The sequence below is a fragment of the Haliaeetus albicilla genome, chromosome Z (assembly GCF_947461875.1).
Source record: "Haliaeetus albicilla chromosome Z, bHalAlb1.1, whole genome shotgun sequence".
NCBI lineage: Eukaryota > Metazoa > Chordata > Aves > Accipitriformes > Accipitridae > Haliaeetus > Haliaeetus albicilla.
The window spans coordinates 22471211-22495751 of NC_091516.1; the positions used below are offsets into that span (position 1 = coordinate 22471211).

General features: G+C 45.2%; 1 protein-coding gene across 17 annotated transcripts in view; it reads right to left on the reverse strand.

Moving 5' to 3' along the window:
• Window positions 1-24541, reverse strand: part of NFIB (nuclear factor I B) — a 281568-nt gene that overhangs the window by 168850 nt on the left and 88177 nt on the right. For 11 of the 17 annotated variants that reach the window (XM_069776487.1, XM_069776483.1, XM_069776475.1 and 8 more), the window contains exon 2: window positions 1824-2355. In XM_069776487.1, the coding sequence (XP_069632588.1) occupies window positions 1824-2355 (532 nt within the window). Of the gene's footprint in view, window positions 1-1823; window positions 2356-2752; window positions 3010-8582; window positions 9234-15748; window positions 15910-24541 lie in introns of those variants that run through there. The other 6 variants (XM_069776484.1, XM_069776479.1, XM_069776477.1 and 3 more) reach the window with 3 other exon arrangements.

The following is a 24541-nucleotide window of genomic DNA, read 5'->3' on the forward strand; positions in this document are numbered from 1 at the left end:
TACTTAAACTGTTTTGCCTCTCTTTGTAGTTTTGACTTTTAGAGACAGGTAAATCCGTTCGAATTAATCAGTAAGCTATGTCTTGCAATATATGCATTCAAAATATCATTAGACTTTTTCTTCACAAAAGGAGTTTAAAGGTACAAATTATTTGTAATTAAGCTATTTTGTTTAATGCTATCAAAGAAATCTTTCTTTCTGTGTTATTGGGGATCAGATTTACCAGACTCTGCAGCTACTTAAACTCGCTGCAAAATATCTAAGTGTTGTCTACTGCTGTGGAGAGAAAAATACAAAAAAATACAAGCAGGCAAAAAAACCAAAACTGAAAAATGAACCATATTTTTTCATGATGAATAATCCAAAAAATTAAACCCTATTTATACGTTCATGTAAACATAGTGCTCCATTTGCATGAAGAAATGCTAAAAGAGAAATTCACTGAAAAAAAAAAGGTTGTGTTGTGTATCTGTTCTTTTAAAGAATGCGTACACACCAAATGAAGACATGTGCAATTTTACTTTTTTGTTACTAACAAAATCCATTGCATTTGTTTTTCAGTTAAATCCCGCTGTTATGTACCGGGCATCAGATAACAGCCTGCCATCTGCCCTTCTGCAGGCCATTTCTGCCTACTACCAGGCCAAGTTGTGAAATGGCCCACCATCTGCAGCCACCCAAACTTTCCCTGGTTGAGATCTGTAGCTAAAAAAGAAATGCTTTATTACTGCTGATCAGTCAGCAATACAAAGACACCTAGAGGATGGTATAATCCCCAGAAAGAACCAAAATGACCCCTCACAGAGAAAAAGCATTTCAGAAGGCTTAGAATCGGAGAAAAAAACACCTTCATCTACTTACAGCCATTTACAATTTCAGGGAAACTGCCTATAAGTATTGTTATCTGAATATGCAATACAACTAGCAGTTGATACATGATTATCAGTGGCCCTGGTTTTATTTTTGTCCTGTAAAACTAAGTTTAAGAAGCTTTTCCATAGTGTTCCTGCAATTTTCCACATTTCAATTATCTGCCAAATAAAATTAATTATACAAGTGTGATTATGAAAATATACTTTTCATGGAAAATTCTCTCAAAATATTACAACCTGGATCTTTGTTTTAAAGCACAGATAGGTAAGATGAGCTAGCGATGTAAAATATGAATAAACTGTTACGTGCTGTATGCTGTAATTCTGACTAGGCATGGTATTTACAAGGCAGTATTTCTGTGCTAAAGTTTTTTCATGTTTTATTTTATAGACATGAAAAAGTCTATAATTGCTCTTCAAAGTGATAATAGGTTCATCAATTTACGGATGAATTCTTGATTATTTGTAACTACAAAGACAATAATAAATATTTGTATTATTTATTGTGATAGTGCAATTGCACACACCTGCATCTGTTATTAACAGTACTGGGGCAACTAAAAAAAAAACCAACTTGAAAAACAAGAAGAACATTTTCTGAAGTCATGACTGGAAAAAACTACACAATATATTGCCGCTTTTCGACAAAAAAAAAAAAAAAAAAAGGCCACTTCAGCGGAACTAAAGTACTACCTTGGTACGTTCCACTCTGTCTTGAAAGAGAGAAAGGCATGTATGTCAAACACACATGTCATTTACACAGGTCTGTAGGAATGTGTGTGTATGTAAGTATATACGTATACATGCTGATTTACATATGGATATGTACCCACATTACGTCTATAGACCACAGAATAATGTTTCACTGGAAGCCAGCCCATAGGGGAAACAGGGCTACTTGGAATCAGAGTTTGACATACTAACATAGAAACACAACAATCTGCTTCCTACCTTGCTCCTGCACGTAGTATGCCAAAAACAAATCAAGCTCCTTGACTGATACTGTTATGTGATGTGGCTGGACACAAAGTGCTGGATTTGTGCAATGTGGGGATTTCATGAGCCGCTCTCCATCCGTACTTTCCAAGGGGATGCCTTTGAACAGGATCACCATGACTAGATCCAGACGCCAGACTTTGTCAGCCTGTCGCAGGCAGTCGATTCTCCTAATCTTACCCTTCTGGTCAGGATTGGACAATACACAGCATGGGTGCTTCTTTCCAGTCACCGTGAGCACAAAATCCTCCCGGAACTCTTGGCGAATATCTTTGCGCAGCTTGGCCAGGAGCCTGGATGCCCACTTCTGTTTAATTTCAGGCTTTTCGCTAAGCAGCTCATCCTTGACTGCTCTTTCCTCGTCCTTTGACATTCGTTTCTCATGTTTTTTAAAGTACTTGCGTTTTCGAGCCTGAAGGTTGAACCAAGTATAGGCAATTGCACGGACATGTGGAAGAAGTGCCTCAATGAACGGGTGAAATTCATCCTGTGGAAAGAAGTGGAGGGAAAAAAAAAAGAGAGAAGAAGAAAACTCAAAGTCAGTAAGTTCTCATAATCAAAGCAGTATCAAGAAAGGTTTCTGAAAATCTTAAAGTGAAATCCAAGACGAAGAGAATAAACACTTAAAATTTAGGCAAATTTCTGCATAACATATTTTATACAATTACTACCGCTGTCAGGCAGTAGACAAAAAGTACACAGAGAATCACATTTTCCCCATATTTCACTCTTTGAAAAAAAATGTGAAGATTTTATTTCGTATGCCTCCCCTCACTTCATCCTGCAGCGCTGCAGAGACAACATCATTTAAAAGAGATGCTAACAAGATGTTTTGTTTCTAGCACTTAAATATCTGAGTGAACGGCTAACATCAAGAAAAGTACCATTGCACAAAGAGGACACTATACGGTTTTAAAAAATCTGAGCAGAAACGTTCAGAAGGCTGAGGCGAATGCCACAGTTCATTTCTCTTCTCTGTGGCACAGAAACACAAAGCATATACATGCTCAGTGTAATGCCACACAGTTCCCGCTTTTGGAGCATGCTCTCAGCAAGAGACTGCTGGTGGCACAAAGAGCATGCGCCATTAAACTTGATCCATTTTCTTATCAAACGTCCAACATTCCAGCACTGAAACAGCACCATTCCAGTGGTGGTAACTAGAGAAACCAGTATACAGTAAGGGAAAGCGGGAAAAGACACAGCGTGTCGTATACAGATCCTGAACAGAAGCTTCTGTACTTTCAGCTCTTCAGGCTTCCCTCCCACTACCCCCAAACTCTGTAAAATAAAAGTTTATGAAGTTGAGAACAAAAATTACATTTATGTTCTTCCGGCAGCTCCACTGTGTGTTTTGAAGCCCCACAGAGTCAGTTAATTTGTTAACTGATCACATGAGTGTGGCAATTATTCTAAACCCCTTAAAAATCAATCTGAGGTGTACAATGAAAAATGGCAACTTGGCACAAACTTTGCATTCTTTGTGTTTCTGCATGCTGTGGCAGAGTGACATTATGAGTGCACCGCTGGTCAAATGCTGCTTTTGTGAAATCCATGCAATTTATTTACAGTTCCAAAATATCCCTTTCTGTCATCTGGCTTCACCTGCAAGTTCTTATCTTCTGCCTAGCAGCAATATGGATTACATTAACGAGGTAATGCTTAGTTGTCATCTACAAGTACAACCTATAGCAATTAAATTAATTCATTTTGTCTGCTTAAAGTACCATCCTACACATTCATGTTAATATCTAAGTAGGCCTTTCCCAAAAACTAATGCCTCTTTTCCGTGAGTAGATCCGCTGTCTAAAACAGCGCGATCTGCTTATCAAACATTACTGCACTTCAGTTTGGAAGGGAGACCTTAGAGGTGGTATCTTTCTCCCTGTGTGCAGGCACATTTAGTTTTAAATATCATGCAGATTGCTCATCATACTGAGTGGCACGGTGCAATCAAACTAAAACTGAACCTTTTTTATACAATTATTTTCAAGAATACAATTAACAAACTAATATTTTAGCTACGCTGCTAGGCACGGAATGAATTATGTTTAATCAATAGGCTGATTAACTCCATTAGGTAAAAATGATGAAAGTATAACTAATGGTCTCAATTATACAGAGTTCAGACTGCCATTGTAGAAGCTTCAGGCCAAGAATTGAGTATTTAAATCTTCAAATTTCAAACAAACTTCAAAATTTCCTGAATGGTAAAAAAACCCACTAGATCCAGTTACCTCTCTTCCCTAACCATCCACAAATCAAACAGAAAACAACAGAAAAGTTGCAAGCAGTTTAGGTATGGCCATGTTACCTTCACAACAAAAAAAAAAAAAAGAAAGAAAAGGAAAAAAAAAAAAAAAGAAAAAAAGAGGAGAGAGACAATATAGGAAGATAATTCAGGACATAAACAATTGCATTACAGTATGATGCTTGACAAAGAGCCACAAAGGCAATAATTAAACTGATTAGTAGTTTCCAGCAGAGATTTGAACAATTCTGATACTATACTGGCACATAAAACTAGGCCATGGAAAGAGTTAAACCACAATCTGTTCTTTGTGTGGGAAGGCAATACTGCTCTGAGTAACCACAGCCCATGATAAGACTTCCCTATCTTCATACGCTTTCTGATGCCATGCTTTTTCCCCCCCTCAATTATAACTACTAAAGAAAGTTTATTTTTTCTTCTACAGAATTCATCTTAACCGAAATATTCAAATAAAATTTTTTTTAAAAATTAACATAAGCATAAAGACTGTGCAGTGTGAAATCCTTACAATTCATTTTAGACTGAATAAAACAGACCTGCTACAGATTTTGAAAATTCTAACAGCTGGGGCTAAAGGCCGGGCAAAGGCAGGGGGCTGAAGAGCTTTGGGAGAGATGAATTTTTGCCCCGATACAATGATTTCCCCTACATCTAAACAGATTTCAGCATTTATAACTTAAAATGGCAATAAAATTAATGTGGAAATATTCTACACTACTAGAATACTAGAATAGTTTTCATTTTGAAGAAGAACACCACAAACTATTTTGGAATGGCTATGCCTTTAGGTAAGGCACATAGTGTTACCAATAATTACCTATAGCATTTTACATCTATGAAAATCTTAGAGAGAAAAATCCCACTTTTTAAATTCCAATTTGTAGTATTTTATTGTTTCTTTTTCAAAGAGTGGGCGGGGGGGGACAAAAAACAACTTATTAAAACTGTATTCTGGCTTTTCTTTCATACTACTGTTAAGTCCTAAAGATACAAATATATGTGAAAGAGTGTGAAGAAGAAACACAGCAAATAACATCCTGTTCTAAAGCCATATTACCAGATATCTTTGAGAGATTCATTGTGCATCTGGAGTCCTTTCAAATGAAACATTACTTGACAAGAAGAAGTGCCCATAAAAATGATCCTAAATGGAGATTCGCAATGAATCACACACGTTCCCCACTAAACCTCCTAAAAAGCCATCTACAGAATTTGATTTTTTTCCGCCCTTAATATTCATACAGGCAATATAGAAATATTTTTTTTATGTGGCACTCATCCATGTGCCACAGTTGCTCTTGCAATAAAGTGATTTATGGAGGTAAGATTTTCAAACGTCATATCAAATGGCTCAGGTGAACCATTGTGCACTGGCAATTTAAATTAAAATGGAACTTACTACATAATATCCATTTAGCTTGTAAATAAAGGGAAAAATACCAGTCATCTGATGGTGATAAATAGGCCAAGATTTCTTTTTGGAAAAGGTAAAGGGGAAATGCAGCTCCCTTCTCCTGTCTTCCACTTTTATAAACTTTGTATCAATGCGTGCAAGTTTGAACTGAGGACCACACAATAAATATACCTGGCAGAAGTCCAGAAATTTTATACAGAAGACTTCATGTACTCAATTTCCCTGCATGGATTTTCTCTGTGCCTAATGAAACAACACATTCCAGGAGGAAAAGAAAATGACAACATATTCTGAGTTTCCTGGACCACCATAACATAAAAATAAACCACGGCAAAAATACCACAAGAGACCAAGCACTTAAAGGCATGCAGTAACTCCATCCTATCATGCCTCAGCAAGAGAGATAAATGCAGTTTATACTTATTCCAAAACAGGGGGAGAGAGCCATGTAAGAAGGAGAGGAAAGGACCCCCCCAAAATTAAACTGCATTTGGTAAGTCTTCATTCTTCCTTGGAGTTATTTTACACCCATCAAACTTTTATTGAAAGAGTGATGGGTATCATTTGAACTGACAAGGTTTGTCTTAAAGCTGTACTTTGGATTTTAGACTTGTTTCTGAAAGGTGCATCAGAGCTGTCTCAGCACAAACTGAACTACTCCCAAGGAGCTCAGTCCAAACAGGTGTTCCATGTTCAGAACTTTTACCAAAATATTTGCTTCTGAGCATACACTGCCACAGTCAACATGCATAGCAAGAGCCCTACAGACGGAGAACACAGTAGAGAGAACAATTTTGGCAGTCCTACTTTAACTCAGTTGCTATTCAAGATTAATCAATCTTTTGCTTTAAATAAATAAATAACACAAAGTACAAATTCTCATTGCCAGTGTTATCTCAATTTTTAATTTATGGAGAGGAAAGATGATTTTTCAAATGCCTTTACCATTCCAAAGAGGTAGAGGAAGATTTCAAATTAAAGTCAATTCACTGTGACTGTGTTCCACGTATCTACCACTAAATGGGACCTGTCTCTGCGTGGTACATGATACAGTGTGACCGTAAAATATTATGGAGAGGTTATCAATGCACGAAAGCCAGGAATTGCTTTCCTGTACATATGGCTGTAGAAGTACAATGTTGTGTTTTTGTATACACCTGAGTGCAGTATTTTAATACAGATTTGTAAAGAATGAGGAAATCTCCTATATCTGTGAGTCCAAAAAGCAAACATATGGGGGAAAAAAAAGTCATTAGAGCAGGAAACAACAAAATTAACTACCCGCTGTAGTAGAGGTGGTAGTGAAAATTTGTGCGTTTCGAGTGTAAAAACCGCTTTGTGAAGTTGTACCCTCAGGTTTATACTCTGGTGCAGAGGTCTTATTGCCTGTCAATAATCTCACAGGCTGGACAGCCCACACAGAATTTATTTTTACTAATTGCAGATTCCATCGTAAGTAATTATTTCTAAGTGTGTACCTGTACGCGTGTCGCTTCCTACATGCATTCATTTCTCTTTTGAAGAAGAAATATCTCAACAGTACCCTTTTCCAGCTTTGCTCCACTGCAGCTCACGTTTACTTGCTGAAAATATCCATATCTAAGTCAATCACACTTAGATGCCAAACAAAATATAAACAATAAAAAATGTGTCAGCCAAAAAGCTACAGGACTGTATCCAATCACTGAATAAGCCTTATCATCGTTTCCATCTTCATTCACAATTTATGAATCCTTCAGTCCTTTTGAATTACAATGCTTTCTAATTGTGGAATAACTTAAATCGCATTTATTTATTCACCGTGCAACTGTAAGCGCCTCGTCGGCCGCTTAGTAACAGTACTGCCGGAGACGTTACTTTCGCACATTTTCTGCTTCTTTAGCTATTTGTTGCACCAATGTGGAAACGAGCAGTTATCGCTTAATCAGTTTACATCAATCACGTCCTCCTAAGACGGACTTTCACAAAAGCTTCTGAAAACTATGCCCTGGCTTTACAGACCGGCTTTCCTCTCCGGACAGGCGCCGCCGGCGCATCGCTCCCCGCGACCGCCCGCCCGCCCAAGGACGCTCCTGGGGCGCCCGCGGAACCTCCCGAGCCCGCTCCCTAACCTTCCCCCCCCCCCGCCCCGGTCTCAAAAACCGCACCCTGCCGCGGCGGGGACCCCCGCTCGGGCCGCCCCCCCCCGCCCCCCGCGCCCCCCCCCGCGCCCTCCGCGCCCCGCTCCGCGGCCCCGCGCCGCGCCGGCCGCCCCTTCGCCCCGCTCCCTCCCGCCGTCCCGGTGACAGCCGCCGTCGGGGCTTGGAAAGCGGCTGCCAGCGGGGTTGTGAAACCCGGCTAGCTGCTCCCCCCCCCGCTCGGCAGGATGCGCGCCGGTCCGGGAGCGGGGCGGTTTGGCGGGGGGCGGGGGGGGAACGCCGTGCCCCGGCGCGACCGGAGAAGAAGCCGCCGCACGGCTCGGTCAGCCCCGCTCGCATCGCCCTCGCTGCTGGCAGGCTACGTGTTATTCATTAAGCATAAGACGGGAGCACCTCGCACCGGCGAGCGCTCTTTTTCTTTTTTTTTCCGTCTTCTTTTTTTTTTTTTTTTTGTCAGAACCAGCACTTTTCCTTTCAAACCCTTTCATTAGACCCTGCGTAAAGCGGCGAGCTGAAACGGGAGCAAACCGTTCGATTCCAATCAAACCAACACTTCTCAAACCTGCTTTTTAGCGTAATTATGCTCGTTTCCATTTTGTTAACCTTTGACTTCTCATGCACCAACAATTAACAGTATTTGTCTACGGGTGACACTTTGAATGGATCTCCCCAAAACAATGGCCTGGTGCAGTTTATTCTCTACTATTCCCTCCTGCGAGAGGAGTTTGGATGTGACAAGCGGTTACAACTGCGCTTTAACCCGTTACAACTACTAGCAATGACTCATTAACAACTCACATACATACAAAAATAATAATTAAAAAAAAACAAAACACGCACGCAAACAAACAAATAATTTGACAAATAAATTAAATAAAACGCGTCTATACCTGAGTGAGACAGATTGGAGAATACATCATGACTTCGCTTTGAGAACACGCTGCCCGGAGAGTCTCTAAGAAAAGCCTCAAAAAGAAATAATTTCATCTATTGATTTTACAGTCATCTGAGACTCAAGGAAGATGAAATCAATCAGGACGGGGCTCTGCCCTGGATCACCACAACTTCACAACAAACCCCAGTCCTCCTTAAATAGCCAAAGATTCAAGTTCACTCCGTGTGCTAGATTTCCCGGGGTGAAATCCAATCTACACTTTTAACCCTCTTCTAGTCGGCGGCGCAGGAGTCTTGCTTTTGCTGCTGCTGCTGCTGCTGGTTGTTTTGCAGATGAGGGGGGAAGGACTCAAGGGGGGGGTGGTGAGGTGGGCGGGAGGATTTTTTTTTTTATTTGGCCTTTTTTTTTTTTTTTTTTTCCAAGAAGTTGCTGTTGGTGGGTTATTACGGCACTGTCACCACGCTCTCGAAAGTTCAAAGTCACGGCCCGAAGCGGGGAGCAGGAAAATCCCGGAGAGCGATGGCAGGCGAAACTTCGCGGGGTAGCGATCCTGCCCGCGGGCGCGAGCCGGCGCGGGAGCGCGCCCCGGGCGGGCCGCGCGCGGCCTGCGGGCTCCTCCGGCGGCCCTGGGCCCGCTCCCTTCCCTTCCCTTTTTCTCTTCCTTCCCTTCCCTTCCCTTCCCTCCCCTCCCTCCGCCCGCGCCCTGCGGGGAGCGGCGAGAGGCGGCTTTCCAAACGCCCGCTCCGATAGAAGTGATCCCTCTCTCGGAAACTCCGAAGGGCGAATCTGTGCCTCCCGCTCCCTCCCGCTTTGCGTCCGCCGTCGTTCGGCGGCGGCGGCCCCCTCCACCTCCGCGCCCCCAGCTCCGAAAAAACTTGGAAGTTGAAAAATTCACCGGTTACACCCTCTGGAACCCGTTCCAGCCCTCTCCCCACATGAGGCTCAAGTATTTTTTTTTAATTATTTAATTACACAATCATCGCTTACACTCCTCCTCCTGCAAACACATTCCTTCTCCACCAGAGCCCCCTCCTCTGCCTTCCCTCTTTATTAATCACCAGCTACGCTGCAGAAGGAACTAGCGCGTTTTGCAAACATGCCTCATTTTCCCTCTCTTCTGGTGGGAGAAAGTTGCGGGGGGGGGAGGCGGGAAGACGACGCGGGGGGGGGCTGCCATCTGCAGGAGGTTTTTTTTTTTCTTTGCCTTCTCCTCCTTTCGGGGTACGATTTTGCCAGCGGCGGCGGGGCTCAGACGCCCCCGCTCCCCCCTCGGCGGCCCCCGCCCCGCAGCCCCCTCCGCCGCTCCCCCGCAGCCCCCCCAAAGCGGGGGGGGGGGGGGCGCTGCGCGGCACCGCCGGTAACTACTGTCCCCGCGCTCGCAGGCTGCTGCCGGGCGCCGGGGGGGCGCGGGGGGGGGGTCCCGGCTCCCGGGCAGCAACAGGGCGCGGGGTCTGGTTTCATTCTCCCGGGGCAGCTTTTACCGGGGGGGCTGGGGAAGGGGCGGGGGGAAGCAGCGAACGAAACTTATTTCTGCTCCTGTGAGGAGGGATGCGACGCAGTGCACAGCTGGGGGGGGTTGCTCGGTGCCTGCCACCGCCCCCCCCCCGCTTCCCACCAGCTCCCCAGCACTGCCGCTGCCGTCTGCGGGAAGGAGCGGCCGAGCGGCACCGGTGCCGCCTCCCGGTGCCGCCTCCCGGTGCCGGTGCGCAGCCCCCGGCGGCGTCCTGCAGGGACCGCTGAGTTCCTCCTTGCCCAAAGTGAGAGTTTATTCACGTCAGGCATTTCACAACGACACACCAAGGAAAGTAGGCAGGTTCAAGTCAACCATGAAATGGTCACTTTTTAACCCCGTCCTGTCCTCATTAGGGAAATGCTCAAACACAGCCCATTTTCAAAGAGGGCTCTTAATGAGGGGAGCTTGCCAAGTCTACCAGCTGCAATTCCCATAAATTTACAAACTAAAAGAAGCCGGGGGACGGGTGGGGGAAGGGGAGAGCCCATACAAGACAGGTAATGTCAAAGGAAACAGCAAGAGCCCAATGCGTTATTCCTTGCAGAATCCACGCCGCGTCCCCGCAGCTCAGTTTCTGGCTGTGCTTGCCTGGTTCCCTCGGATTTGCAGGGTTCTAGCAACAGCCACGGTTTTTCTCTCTACAGACTACATTGACAAGTGACAAGTTCAGAGCATATGCTTAGGCAAGAAGAGATGAGGCAAACTCGGGGTTAACCACAATGAGCAAAATTTATTTTCATGTCTGGTGTAGAATACCCCCCAAATCCTATCATCTTTTCCTTTGCCCAGACACTGCAAAAAGCTGATAACGCCAGCTTTAAATACCGGAGTTTCCCTTTGAATAAATATTCAATTTAAGTGGAGTTAATTTACCATAAAAGACATTCCCCTTGGCACAAATGCACTGATGTCCTTGAACACACCTCTTTGAGTGCTTGAACTCTTACACAAGCCATTACCACGGACCTGATTTAAAACCGTAATAACCCCTTTCTGTCCCCCTTCTCCCTTGCACCCCTCCACAAGGATCAGGACAAGACCCCAACACCATATCAGCAAGGCTGCCCCTGTGAGCTGCACAGATATGAGAAGTCTCCCCTCTCCCAGGCTTGCAGAAGGCCCCACTCCCTCCCAGGTCCTGGCCAACGGACCACTTTGCACCAGGGACCCGTGCACTAAAAGCAAGAACTGTCTGGCAAGGTCCTGAGAGCAAGGACAAGCGAGCAGGAAAAAGTAAATGAAGCCAGGTAAGGGCAGACACCAAGCTGGGCACTTTCTGCAGCCCTTGCTACTGCAAGGGGGTGTGGAGTCAGGGTGAGATTGGGTTTGCATCCCCACAGGAGCCGGCTCAAGGTGGGTTTGCATCCCTACCCAGAGCAGACAAGGTGGGGCTGAGGCAAGCCAGCCCTGCAGCATGTATCCCCCAGAATAGCGCTGCCAGGGATCACAGCAAAGCCAAGACCCTCCCCAAAGCCAGTCTGCTGGCCGGGATTGAGCAGGTCCCTCACGTGAAGGAATCCTGGGGGAAACAGAGCTGCCTGGCCAGCATGGGTCAAGCAGCACCTTGTCTTCTGCATGACCTAGGAGGCCAGGTGGGCATGGTGCAGGTTGCCATGGGTTTGCTTCTGGTTTGACCCACAGGCTCCCAGTGCATCAGTTAAAGCAGGCTGAACTGGGCACCCAAGATGCATGTTTTGGCTCTGTTCCTCTTGGTCAATCTCAGTGGGAACCCATTCAGGAAGGAGGGTTTGTCCTGGGAGAATCCCCCCCCACACACATACATACACACGTGTGCACATGCCTACACACCCACACACACACACACCCCCCACCCTGGCTCCTTCACATGAACGCAAGCTAAAGATTCTTTCCAGAACAGAGAAAGAACTCCGTTAAAATAATAAAAAAGAACAACTCTACCACTTCCTTGCAGAGGAACATAAATAGGTATGTGGGAACAGGGTTAGCCTGGAGAAACATAGTATTAATGCAACAAGGACAGCAGCCACAGTGGCTGGGCCCTGGCATGCAGGGAGACCTTGTGGGAAAGTCGTTCAATTGCTTTCAAGTCCTGGCTTGCATTAACTCCCCATCCCCCTAAAAACCCTTCTCTCCCCCCCCCCCCCCCAAAAAACTCTGCTACTGCTGCAAGTTCTCTGCCCTTGAAGCTCCAGGACGAGGGACAGTTGGTTTTGTCCTTGCTGCCAGAGCTATGCCAACCTCCATGCTGCATCTGGAAGTTCAGCTATCATTTCACTGTGGACAACTATAAAAATAAAGGTCACTATCTGACCTTGCTGGTAGGAGACACCAGGAGCTGTTTTCAACTCCTTGGGGTGGCATCGCCTGAGGGATCCTGCCCTCAGGCGGGATGTGATGTGAGCACTGATAACACACGTCTGGACACAGGCACACCTGGGCACAGGCACATGGGTGCTAGAAAACATGCAACAAAAACGCATGTTCGGGAAGAAAAGGCACCTTTCACACCAGTAAGTGGCAAATACTGAAGCTGGTGTGTGAATCACCCTCCCTGAGAGCCTGCACCCTCCAGAGGGGGGGCTGTCCCCATGGCCCCCCCCATGCCTCCCACCCGCCTCTGGCCAGGGTAGCTGGGATGGAGGGACATTCACTGCCCACGCTGCAGGATCTGAGACGGCTCATCTCAGGAAAGAACCAGAAAGGCTTTTTGACACCATGGGCAGATGGCCTCGCTCCCCACCACCCGCCCTAGCTCCCCAGAGCAGTTTTCTGCCAGTGGTGCAGATCCTGGTATGCCAGACTTGTGCTGAAAGCCTGGTTTTTCCCTCCCTCCCTCACAGAGGGTGCTCACACTTTACCAGGTGCCACAAAGTGGCACTGCCCTTGGACTTCAGAGGTAATAACATTAAAAAGTGGAAAGGCCAGTTAGGCCACCCATATCCTTCCTAAAGCAGGATCTCAGCTGATGCCCTTTGCCCGGACAACTGCTCAACTGTTTCAAGTTTTGGAGTGCAAGACTATCATTATGCATCAAAAATCAAAGAGAAAGGTATTGCTAATGCTGAAGCGTGCAGCCTAAGATTCTCTCAGGATGCAAGCAGGCAGTTTGGCTGACTATCTAAACATACACACAGTGAACTTCTAAGAAATCAAATTTTCATGAACATTCCAGTAGTCTTTTTGTGAAAATCAGAAAAAAAAAAATCATTCTGGCACACCGCATTTCATCTAAAAGACTCAATATCTGAGAATCAGCTCCAAAACTTTTACTTAAGAGGTCTGTGTGATCCAAAATACAAGCTTTACAGTGTTTTTTACACCTAGCTTAATAGCAATACCATTAACTTCATTTTCACCCTTTCTTAGAAAATGCCATTCACACACATGTCCATTAGATATACAGTTACTTAGGTACATAATACTACGCAGCACAGATATAGTATAGTTTATGTCAACTACATGTAACAAATAACTTAAACCATATTATCATAGTGCTATCTAATGGCAATTCTATTGGTATGACTCGTCTTCGTGCCTTGCAAGACTTGTACCATCATATTAAACTACAAAGTAAAGTTTCACATCTTTGGCATAATCAGAGCCTTGGTCAGTTTTCTGATGTACAGGAGTACTGTGTGCACATACAGATAGATATGTACATATAAACATACGTATATGCACAGAAAGTTGGGTAGAAGACATTTAGGGAGCAAACATAACAAGTTAAATAAGCAAACTGATAATAAATTGGTTTATGGGGTCTCGATACATTTCATATGCAGCTGAATCATAAGGTATTATGATGTAAAATGCAAACAGCAATCAGTATAACTTCTAAGTTGGTGTAGTATCATACCTATAAATATATGTATCACAATATTTACTAGCACTCCTTTTTTGTTTGTTTCCTGGTGATCAGAAGAAATGCACGCTGTATATAAGCTGTGTGTATGTATGTTCAGACAGAAAGTGTGCATAGATACAATCAAAAGTAAAGAAACACACTATTGACTCTATACAGAGACACACATACATATGAAGGGTGTGCACACTTGACCCCTGTCCACATATGGTTTGATGGGGACTATAATACTTGAGCTTTCCACAGCTCCCAGACCAGCAAATGAAAACATCAAACCTCAAGTGTAAAGCTGTAAACCACAACGTTTTGGGTTACACAACTGTGCAGTTTTTGTCCTCACTGCAGGTCACATTCTCAGCCTTACAAAGGCTTGAAACCCTCTTACCCCAATACAGTAAATTCTTTTAAAATTCACATTGGCTGATCTTAAATGCCCTGGACATAAACAGCAATGACAACAACAACAACAACAAAATCCCAGCACCATCTTTTCTGACAGTCTATATCACTTGCCAGATTTTGAGAATATTGGGGGAGGGAGAGGGGGGAAGATGGTGTCTAGAAGCTGGATTTAAATGTCTGCCCAAATTAGAATTATAAAAGTGCTTTATTTTTTTCTTGTGATTCAAACTTAAAATTATACGCATTGCAGCTCAAAACCGCTTCAGAGAATGTTATGAGTTAATCTTGTGTGTTTTGGCACCTTTTCCCTGCCAGCTACTGTACTTAAAAAAAAAAAAAAAAAAAAAAAGTTGGAGATCTTGTCTGTCCCGTCTCAAGTTCAATGGCAGCGCTTTCCAGCAGCGGGAGGAGAAGATGGCCATGTTCGCAGCCCTAATAATAATTCAGATCACGCCACATCGGCATCTTGTGTCAGAGTCGAAACTGGCTTCCCCGCCCCCTTCAACCTGAGAGCTGCCAAGTCCTCACACACTCCGCATTCAACCACAACTTAATGGATGGGATATTGTGCATTAAAATGTGGCCCAGACACACAGGCGAAGAGAGGACAAGAGGGAAAGCAGACAGACACACACACACACACACATACACACAGACACGCAAGAGAAAGGAATGAATTAAAATACACACACAGGTCCCACAACAAAACGGCAGTGAAAAAAGGCAAAAAAAAAAAAAAGGAACAAAAAGAAACCCTCTAAAGTAACTTTAAAAAACAAGTCAGAAATGCCACCCGAACACTGCATCCTGCAATATAGCATGAAAGAGACCAGCGCAAGCCTCCAGGCGATTTATCGAGCAGACCATACACAACAGCAATGCCATTTCCTCAACATTATGTGCTAACACTGCAGCCCATTAACTACAAAATCCACCAAGACAGCCAGAGAGAAAATATTATACTAAAAGGTGAGTATAGAAGCAATCTCTACAGCAACAAGAAAGAGGGAAAAAGAACTGTCTGCAAGGTACAAATAAAGTAGCATTCGCATTAATCCTTTCCAGCCTTTAACTGATAGTTGCCTGCCAGAGAAGAAGGGGGAGGGGCGAAAAGTTGAAGCAGGAAATGTGCCAAGTTCAGCACTTTTGGACGCAAACTCCCATCAACTGATTCCTGGCATAAAAGTGTGACCCATATACAAAAGCTGCCAAAAAAAAGTAAAATATAAACAATCCACCACTTATATCTCATCCTGTAAAGCAGAAGTGATATCAGCATTTAAGAAGAGGGTATAACATCCACTTTGAAACCACAGAGACACAATCACAGCCTGGAGGAATTACAAGAGCCAAGCAAGTTTAAAAAAAAAAAAATACAAAAATCATTTTAAGCACCACGTACCATTGCAGAGTATTGCATTAAATAAACGAGATCCTGGAATCTGTAACACACACCACCGGGCCGTTGGTTTCACCTTTTCCAGGAAACAAATCTATTCTTTTCTCAAGGACTCGGTGTGTTGAGGGCTTTTTGTTGTTTGGTTGGTTTGGGTTTTTTTAATTTCCAGAAGTGGCCTTCTGCCTTTTGTTTGGGGGTGGGGTGTTCGGTTTTTGTTTGTTGTTGTTTGGCGCGAGTGGGTTTGGGGGGGGCGGGGGGAAGTGATATTATTTGCTCAGGCGGGCTGTTGGCTTTGTTTTGGTTTTATTCTGGGTTTTGTTGCCGGCTTTTTGCTTGTCACCGAACGGGACGAAAATTCTTGGCCGGAGCGAGGGAAAAGGCGGTAAAGTCACAGCCTGCGGGCAGTCGCCGCCGCCGCCGCCTCCTCCTCCTCCTCCTCCCCTCTTCCCAGTCTTCCTTCCTCTTTCGAGCTGCCAGGCTGGAGAGCACGTTTCGGTAGCGGCTGACTTGAACGCGATCCAAGAAAAAAAAATTTTTTTTTTTTTTTAACTTTTCTAGGCACACGTGCGTGTAGAACACATGTCTACACACGTACGGATGTGTACGCCGCGGACCGGCCTGCCTCCGCGCGCCGCTGCACGCGTTCCCGCGCCCCCCCCCCCCCGGGCACTGAGCGGAGCGGGCGGGCGACCGGCGGCGGCGGCCCGGGCCTCCCCTCCAGCCCTGGCGATGGGCTCCGCCGCCTGTCGCCGCCGGTCGCCTGTCGCCGCCGCCGCGGCCGCCCCCCCCTTCCGGCCGGCCCGCGGCGCGGGAAGCGCGGCTCTCCGCTTCCGCCTGGCGGCTGCCGCAACGCAGCGGGGCCGCCGCCGTCGTTTGCATACTAGGAGGGCGACGGCCAATGGGGAGCGAGGGGCGGGGCGGGGAGGGGCGGGGCGGGGCGGGCGGGCGGCGGCGGCGCCCGCGGGGCCCGCGGGCAGGGGCGGGGCAGGGGGCGGGCGGCGGCGTTGCCGTTCCGCCGCGGGGGAGCGGCGGCGGGCGGCGGGTCAGGCGCGGGCCGCGTCTCGACAACGAGGCCGCGGCGGTTCGGTCCGTTCCTCGCGCGCGCTCGCTGGCAGCGAGCGGCCCGGTCCTCCCGGGAGGGCCACGGGTGTCAGCAGGCGCGCTGCCGGCGAGGGCAGCCCCGAACGGGGAAGCGTGGAACCGGCGGCAGTCCCGGCTTAGAACTTAAAGCAAACGGCGACATGGCGTGGCCCGGCCCTCGCAGGCCGCGCGCGCGTGGCGGGAAGGCGTCCTCGCGCGCCAGTGGTGTGAAGAGGTCCCTGGCGGGCAGGCGCCGCAGCCGGGCGGGCTCGGTGCCTCCCGCCAAGCCGCGGCGCCCTGCCTGCGGGACCGGCTTCAGGCCGGGGGAGCGGCTCTCCCGTCCCGACCCGAAGGCGGGAGGGCACCGCGCGGGGGGGGGGGGGGGGCCGGGCGCCCGCGGCTTCCTGCGGCCCCAGGGCACTCGCGGTGGGTCACGAGTAGCACCGCGCGAGGCGGGAGCGTGTGAGGAGTCGTAACCAGCCGGGTGGCGAACGCATTCCTGCCTGATAAAAACTGTTTGCCGAGTACGAACTGTAAAGGGTCTTCGTAATTGCTTGGAGACCATCGCTGGGAACGTGGGGGCCTCTCGGGAAGTCAATTTTCTTTCGTCCGCCTCAAGAAAAACATCCTAAGCCGCTAAAAATACATTCTGCTCTTAAAATGAAGCACAAATCGCCATGAAATAGGGAAAAAATAAGAAACATCAGCTTTCAGGCTTAAGAACAATCAGTGTGAAGTTTTTCCGTCTTTATTTTTCTGATGCTTTCATGAAGAAGTCGAACCCAGAAAAATTAAGTTACGAATTTGTCTGTTCAGTGAATGGGGGAAACAATCATTCATGCCATGTGTGGCATGGATTTTGTAAACTTTGTGACAGCCAGTCAGTCAAGTGGAGAGCAGACCTTTCTCTGTGCCAGGGGGATTCTGTGGGTGTTGGGTTTTAGATTTTTTAAAATTTTTTTTTCTTTGTTACAGAATTCAAGCTTTGAGTCAGAGAGTCACAGACAATTCACAATTTGTGCCAGTTGTCAAGACCTAACAGAGTTTCTTACAAGAACTTCGGCAATATTTCATGATAGATTTCTAGGCTTTTCTGTTGCTCCTCAGGTTCAATTTTGGTGCTGCTGTTGTGATTGCTGACAAAGATTCAAGTTCTAGTAGGCAGGCCCGTTACTCTCGGCAGCTTTCTCTTTTTTGTTGTTTGTTTGTTTTTGTTGAGCCTGTATAGTTACTTAGGCTAACTCTGCAACTGATTTAGCAAACAGTCAGGAACTTTTAATATTCTATCAAACGGGAGAAATAACAGCATCAGTGAAAGCAATGGATATTGTAGTCTTTTAGAAAGAAAAACTGTGTTACCCAAAGATGCCGTAGTTACTCGGTTTCGTTTAAGCCTAGAATGTTTGTAACCGGCAACATTCTTGAACATATTTTTAAGTTCAAAAATTCTGTTATGTATCATTTCCCTTGCCTTTGATTTCTCAATTGTATAGCACTAGCATGTCTTGATTATGGCTCTCTCTTCCATAAATACAATCAAAGGCTCATACATTTTGTAACAGGCTGACCTTAAGTTCCGTTGATCCTGGATTTTTTTGGTCTTTTGAGGTTATATATCTGTATATTTGATACTTTTTAATGTTCATAATGGATGAAACATGAAAAGACTGTAAATAGTTTTCTTCCTTGGATAATTGTTACATACTAAATTGCTTCTCTGGATATGAGTAGATAATAATCTGAAGGGAAATAGACTCCCTTGCAGAAATTCCACTAAAACAAATAGCAATCAAAGAATTATTTGACATCTTTATAACCGGATTTGTAAGAAAGATCAAGTTTTTCAGGACTTACTTTCAAAGCTGCTGATATGATTTGCTTTATTAAAATCTCTATTTTCAAGGTTTCCTCACTAATCAACAGGACAGGAAAATAAAATGAGTGAAAGAGGATCTGGCATACTGATGATTCAACAGCAAAAACTATGACTAGTGCAGTCACAGAATAAACCAAGTAAACAAGGATTACATTAAGGGACGATATGGTAGGCCGAGTCTCAGTACAGGTCAGCTGGGTGCATGAGGGGTACAGCTGCCCTCATGCATAACAGGACAACTGAGAAAACCAGGTAGCTTTGGCTAATACTTCATTTTGCACATTTGAAAAACTCCTCTTGCGCCTACCAGCTTTCAAGTAAGAGCCTCACATTTTTCAGGGAAAGGCTACTGTAGCTAAAAAGGTGCCACTTGCTTATTCCTGCAACAACCTGTTCAGGTTCGTCTGAGCAACGTGCCACAGAAAATCCATGACTTGCCCATGTGCACGACACTTGCTCATTATTTCTGAAAGTTCATACTTTTGCCATGCTGCTCTTTATAGGCTCACAGCCCTGCCGAGCCTCCTCCATAGTTTCCTAGCAACTAGGCAGAATTATAACTCTGATCTTGGCAGTGGCGAAATGGTTTCTTCTGCTGCTTCCCCCAGGCAAGTACTCTGCGGTCTAGGGTAAAACACACTGGGCAAAGAGATGGGGAGTGCTGGTCAGCAGGCTTACAGAGACTGGTGTTAGTAATTCCCTGTACTGCCAAGCAAAGCCTGGATGGAGTTCCCACTCGCCAGGGTGGAGACAAGTGCCATTCATTCCCAGCCCTGCTCTGGCATATTAGGTTAAGGGAGAATTCAAGGAGGTTTCATAAAGTTATTTCTAAAATTTGGAGGCCTCAGCAAGCAGTAGCAAAGTTGTTACCGATTACAGCAGACCGGGTTTTTCACTTTGGATAATAAAGCAACACAGCAGAGGAAATACGGCATATACAATTTTAGCCAGCAGCAAGTCTCCCTTTCCTTGTCCAGGAAAGCAACTGCAGAATCCTGATGCACACCATCTATTTCTGCTTAGTTAATAGTCTCATACTAGGTACTTTCATTTGTTTAATCCGGTTCTTCTATTAAAATATGTTGGAAGCACTATCACATCACCACACAACCACATCATCACCAGAACAAATGAAAGGAAGATTAGGAGATTACAGAGTGAAGCACTAAAAAGGTAGAAGATTTCCTATACATTCCATGCAACAGACTGCCTTCAGTTCTTCAGCTGTCCTTAGTAATATGGCAACGTATAATTTCTTCCCCTGTTCCCTTGCCTCTCTCGATGCACAGCATTGCTAAGAAACTGTAACATCATTGTTTTTAATAGAAAAAAAAAATAGCTGAGGCTTAATGGTAGCATTTAAATGGCATACAGAGCCTTTTGAGTTCACACCTCGTTAAGGTGAACAGGAAAGGAAGGGGTGCACATCTTTGTTGTTACTTTTGCCTTGCAGCATTTTCAGCCAAGCTATGTGAACAGACCAGCAGCACATTAACTGGCTTTGTAGCAGCTGTATTTTTGTAGCAGGCTTTTTTTTTTTTTTTTAAAGTTTATAAATTGCACAACATTGTGAAATGGAGCCAGGGCAGGCCCTTAGAGGACAATTATTTTGGTTTCCTATTTTTTGCAAACCAATCTACCAGATCCAAGCCTCCTTCCTGCTCCAGTTAGGGGGTCTCTTTCCACTGAACTTTGCATACCCCACTGTTTCTGATATGGGTCCTGTAGCATCCAAATTGACTTGGCAGAATATTTCTTGCTCTGGACGCAAGCATGCTTACCTGAGCTGACCAAACCCATATGTGAATGTGCACCTGAAGAGCTGCATGTGGCCCATACTCCTGTAACAGACTCTTAACCATGCTGCAATTACATAGGTGATGAGATTGGTCCTAGGATAGGTTTGGTGCTAGGATTTGTGAGCATGTCTTCCAATGGTTTTAGCACTCACCAGCTTGAGAGCATGTTTCAAAATGGTCAGAGGAAGAACTTCTCTGTCCCTCCCAAGCTGGTGTGAAAAAGGGCTTTTAGCCTGCTAACCCAGCTTCTCACTTTCATTTTTGTCCTTTCCTATTACATCAGCCTGGACCAGGATCAACCGCTCATGAATGTGGCTTTAGTGTTCTTGTAGCAGGATGCAGGAGAGATTAGGGAAGGCAGCAAAGGTTATTTGCATGTGAACATCTCACTTTTACACTGGGATATTCAGGAAAAAATAATGGAGGGGAGCTTATTTCTGCTCATAAGTACTGATGTGACAGTCTGGCAGACAACTATTGCACGCTGCAGTCATTATGGGCTCTATGTAGGCACACCAGCATGACAGCTTGTGCAAAAGAAAACTATCCTCTCAGCATGTAGTCTTGGGACATTCAGCATTTCTGCATGAAAAAGATACACACGAGGCTTGACCACAAACTTTTCCTGCCCCCCAACTCCAGGATCTGCCCATGAGGGCAGATGTTTTCATCCAGAGTGGATGATTTTGCCACCTGGTGGCTTTTTCATCCAGACTTCTACAGGTCTGTGTCATTACAGTGTCAGCAAGACAGCTGAAGATCTTATGGTATATTTTTTTACATGATTGATGATCTTTTTCCTGTTGCTAATATGCTTAAAATAATAGCTAAGGTTTGAGAGAATGGGCTTCACAAACTGCTCTGCAGCCAGTGTTAACACTGTGGCTACTGCACATTGCTGATCACAGAGAAAACCTCGCTATCTCAGCCTGAAAGACAACACAGGCTTCTGTCACCCACAGAGTAGAAAGCTGACCAGCATGATGCTGTCCCAGAGATGACGTTTACCAGTTTGAATAGCAGGGACCTTAGTCCCTCCCAAGAGTATGAATGGTGGCGAGACGTGTGTGTCGTTTTAAGAAATGCCTCTTGCCGTCTTCGTGGTGGTTATCACTGCAACCAGCAGAAGACTGTCAGCTGGAGAAGAGTGGTGAAGTGCGAGCTAAGCAGCCTAAAGAAAAGACAGTCCTCCTTACCAAATCACTTCTGGATAAAAATGTGGCCAGTGTCTTTTCTACTCTTGCCTTCTGCAGTATCCCACACAATGTCTCCAAGGAAAAGGACCTCCAAGGCTCTCCACCAGTTTTCAAGGCACAGTAGACTGAGACAGGTGGCTAGAAAGTGTGCTCATCATCAGTGGGGCAGGGCCCAGTAAGCAGGGAAAGAACTTAAGGGAAAGCACTCCCTGCGCTCACCCTTGCATTGCTTGTAATGTGCAAGACAAAATGTCATGCTATGGAAATAAACTGGGACATGGCACATGCCTCCAGCACCCATGGATATGTTCTCCACTGCTTTTCTGACAACTGGGTAACTGAGTGTGTTAGAGTCTTCCTGACTTCTTCTCTTTTGAGCATTCACATACCTGGGAATACCTGTGAAGATTGGCTAATCAATTTATCATAAAACCCCCCCCAAATATTAAAATTTTAAAAATGTGAATAATGTATTATTTAAGCATTTTTGATCTATTACAGGCACTCCAACTGCTTATAATAACAATTTTTAAAGATGCAGATTTGCTATGCCAGTAAGTGCTGGTGGTACAGTCACACTGGTGATTGAGAAGGATTTCTGAAGGCCAGTATTCCCCTTTGTCCACACACCAAAGCACTGTGTGGGAACAGAGTGAATGGGGAGCAGTACCCACTTCCAGTACTGGAATAACTGAAAATCTTGTACTCTGGAGACTGCACTGGCTGTGCAAGAAGACAGCATGGAGGAGAGGGCACCAGTAAAATACTGGAGTTGGTTATCCTTCAGGAGTGTGAACCCTTGCCTTGGAAACTGTGGTAGTGACCAGCCACTTAGCTCCTTTCTCTCTTCTGCCTTGCTGGGTGCTCTTCCAGTCCTGGTCAGAGAGCTTGTATCTCAGCTTTTCTAAAGACAAGTCACTTTACCTTCCTCCTTTTCCAATAGCTTGCTTTTTTTGTAGTCATTGCTCTTCTTCACTTCACTGGCTTAAATGTTCATCCAACTTCTGTCCACAGTTGATGTGTACTTCATGCATCTATGAGCCCTTTTATTGTACTCTGTTGATTCTGCTTTGCTTATTGACCCAGCCTAAGAGGAGGAAGGTTCCTCCAGGAAAAATGAAGAGCATGTAATTTTTCCTCTCTTTAAAGAAACAAAAGAATTGCTCCTTTATATTCTATGACATGGCAAGACCACAGACCCTTCCTTTATCCCTACATTTTGGCCCATACGCTATCTACTAGCAACCAGGTTCCCAGCTCATCGGTGCATTATGGGAGGGATTTCAGATTAGTTTCTTGACTGACTGGAAAGAGAAGTCAGGGAAAACGGCCTGAGGGGTCATTTCAGGATGTTAGTAAGGAGATTACTGGTAAGACGACAAGTAACTTTCTCAGGTGTAAAAAACTCCACCTGTGACTGCATAAGCCAGTGAGTGAAGAGCATACCATGGTAGAGAGAGGGCTGGTGAGCCATGGGAAGTTTGTTCTGGCCATGAAGCCTACTGAATGTTGATATTTTAAACTTTAAATGCTAAAGGCAAATAGTAGCATCCTGCGTAGGGAAGGGGGAGAATTTAAGCAGCCATTGACAGGAGACTAAGGTAGAGTTTTGCAGAGACTGTCAAATTTATTCTCTCCTTCTCTCCCAAGATGTGAGGTTGGGAATGGACAACCTCAAGGAAGCCAAATTCCCCAGCCTTGGGCGGAGATTTTACTACATGCAAACATTGGTGAGCTGCAGTCTGGGCTTGGAGGCAATGTTTTAGGAGTATCACTCTACACTGCTATACTGGTGTGAATGTTACAGGGAGCACTGTCTGGAGAAACAAGAAGCTGTAGTGGGTAAACCAAAAGTCACAGTTTTCTTTTAAAAAAAAAATCTTTACATCAAAAGCGGGTATTTGAGACAGTCATAGGCACCCTTCAAGCTCACCATAGTCGTGGCTGTACAGGTGCACAGCAAGGGGTGGTGTTGCCATATTTTGCTGCCATTGCAGTTCTTTACTGGATTTATAATTGCACACCCTGAAATCACAGCAGGCTTTCTCATCTCCACCTCTGAACGTGCCTTACTGTCAGTGTTGATTTTCCGTGCACCTACCAATATTAAACTGTAAACCATGATCACATCGGGGGGTAGCCAAGCCGTTTGATCAGCCAGGTGTTGTCAAGAGCTAGTTAACCTCAGCAGCATGTCCAAGGTGAGACAAGCATGTAACAATAGAATGAGCTGTATGACAGGAGAGTTACATGTGTTTAAGCCACAAGTGACCACAGGTAATTTGCGTTGCGCAGAAGTAAGCCATGAGAAGGAAGAAGAGTGGAACGGTATGGGCCCAGGGAACTGCAGTACAGCACTGAGGGAAACCTGGCATGAGGGTTTTGGACTTCAGCAGCAGCCACTCCCTATAGTGAGCCTCTCAGAGCCCATTTTAAAATGAAACCCATATCCTGCCTGTACCAGCAGCTGGACAAGCAATCGTGGCTCTCAAGGACATGTAAATCCAGAGAAAAAAAATTTATTTGGAAGTATTTAAGCTAAAATGTAAGTCCTGCTTCGTACTTTAAACATACAGTGAATTTTCTGAAAGGCTGGGTTCTATGTTCAGAGGAAGACTTCCTGGCATGCCAATAGTTTTTACTAGACACAGGAAATTTGAGTTCCAAAGGCGACATTTTCAGAACGCTTTGAACATATGGAAAACAAGGTTATAATGGAACTTCTCTGTAGCTTAATCATACCCTGTAGTTCTTTGAATACCCTGAATATAGAGACACATGCACTCAAGTTAATAAGGTAAGACTATTAATCTTTCTGTTAACCAGCTGAACTGATTAATGAAGT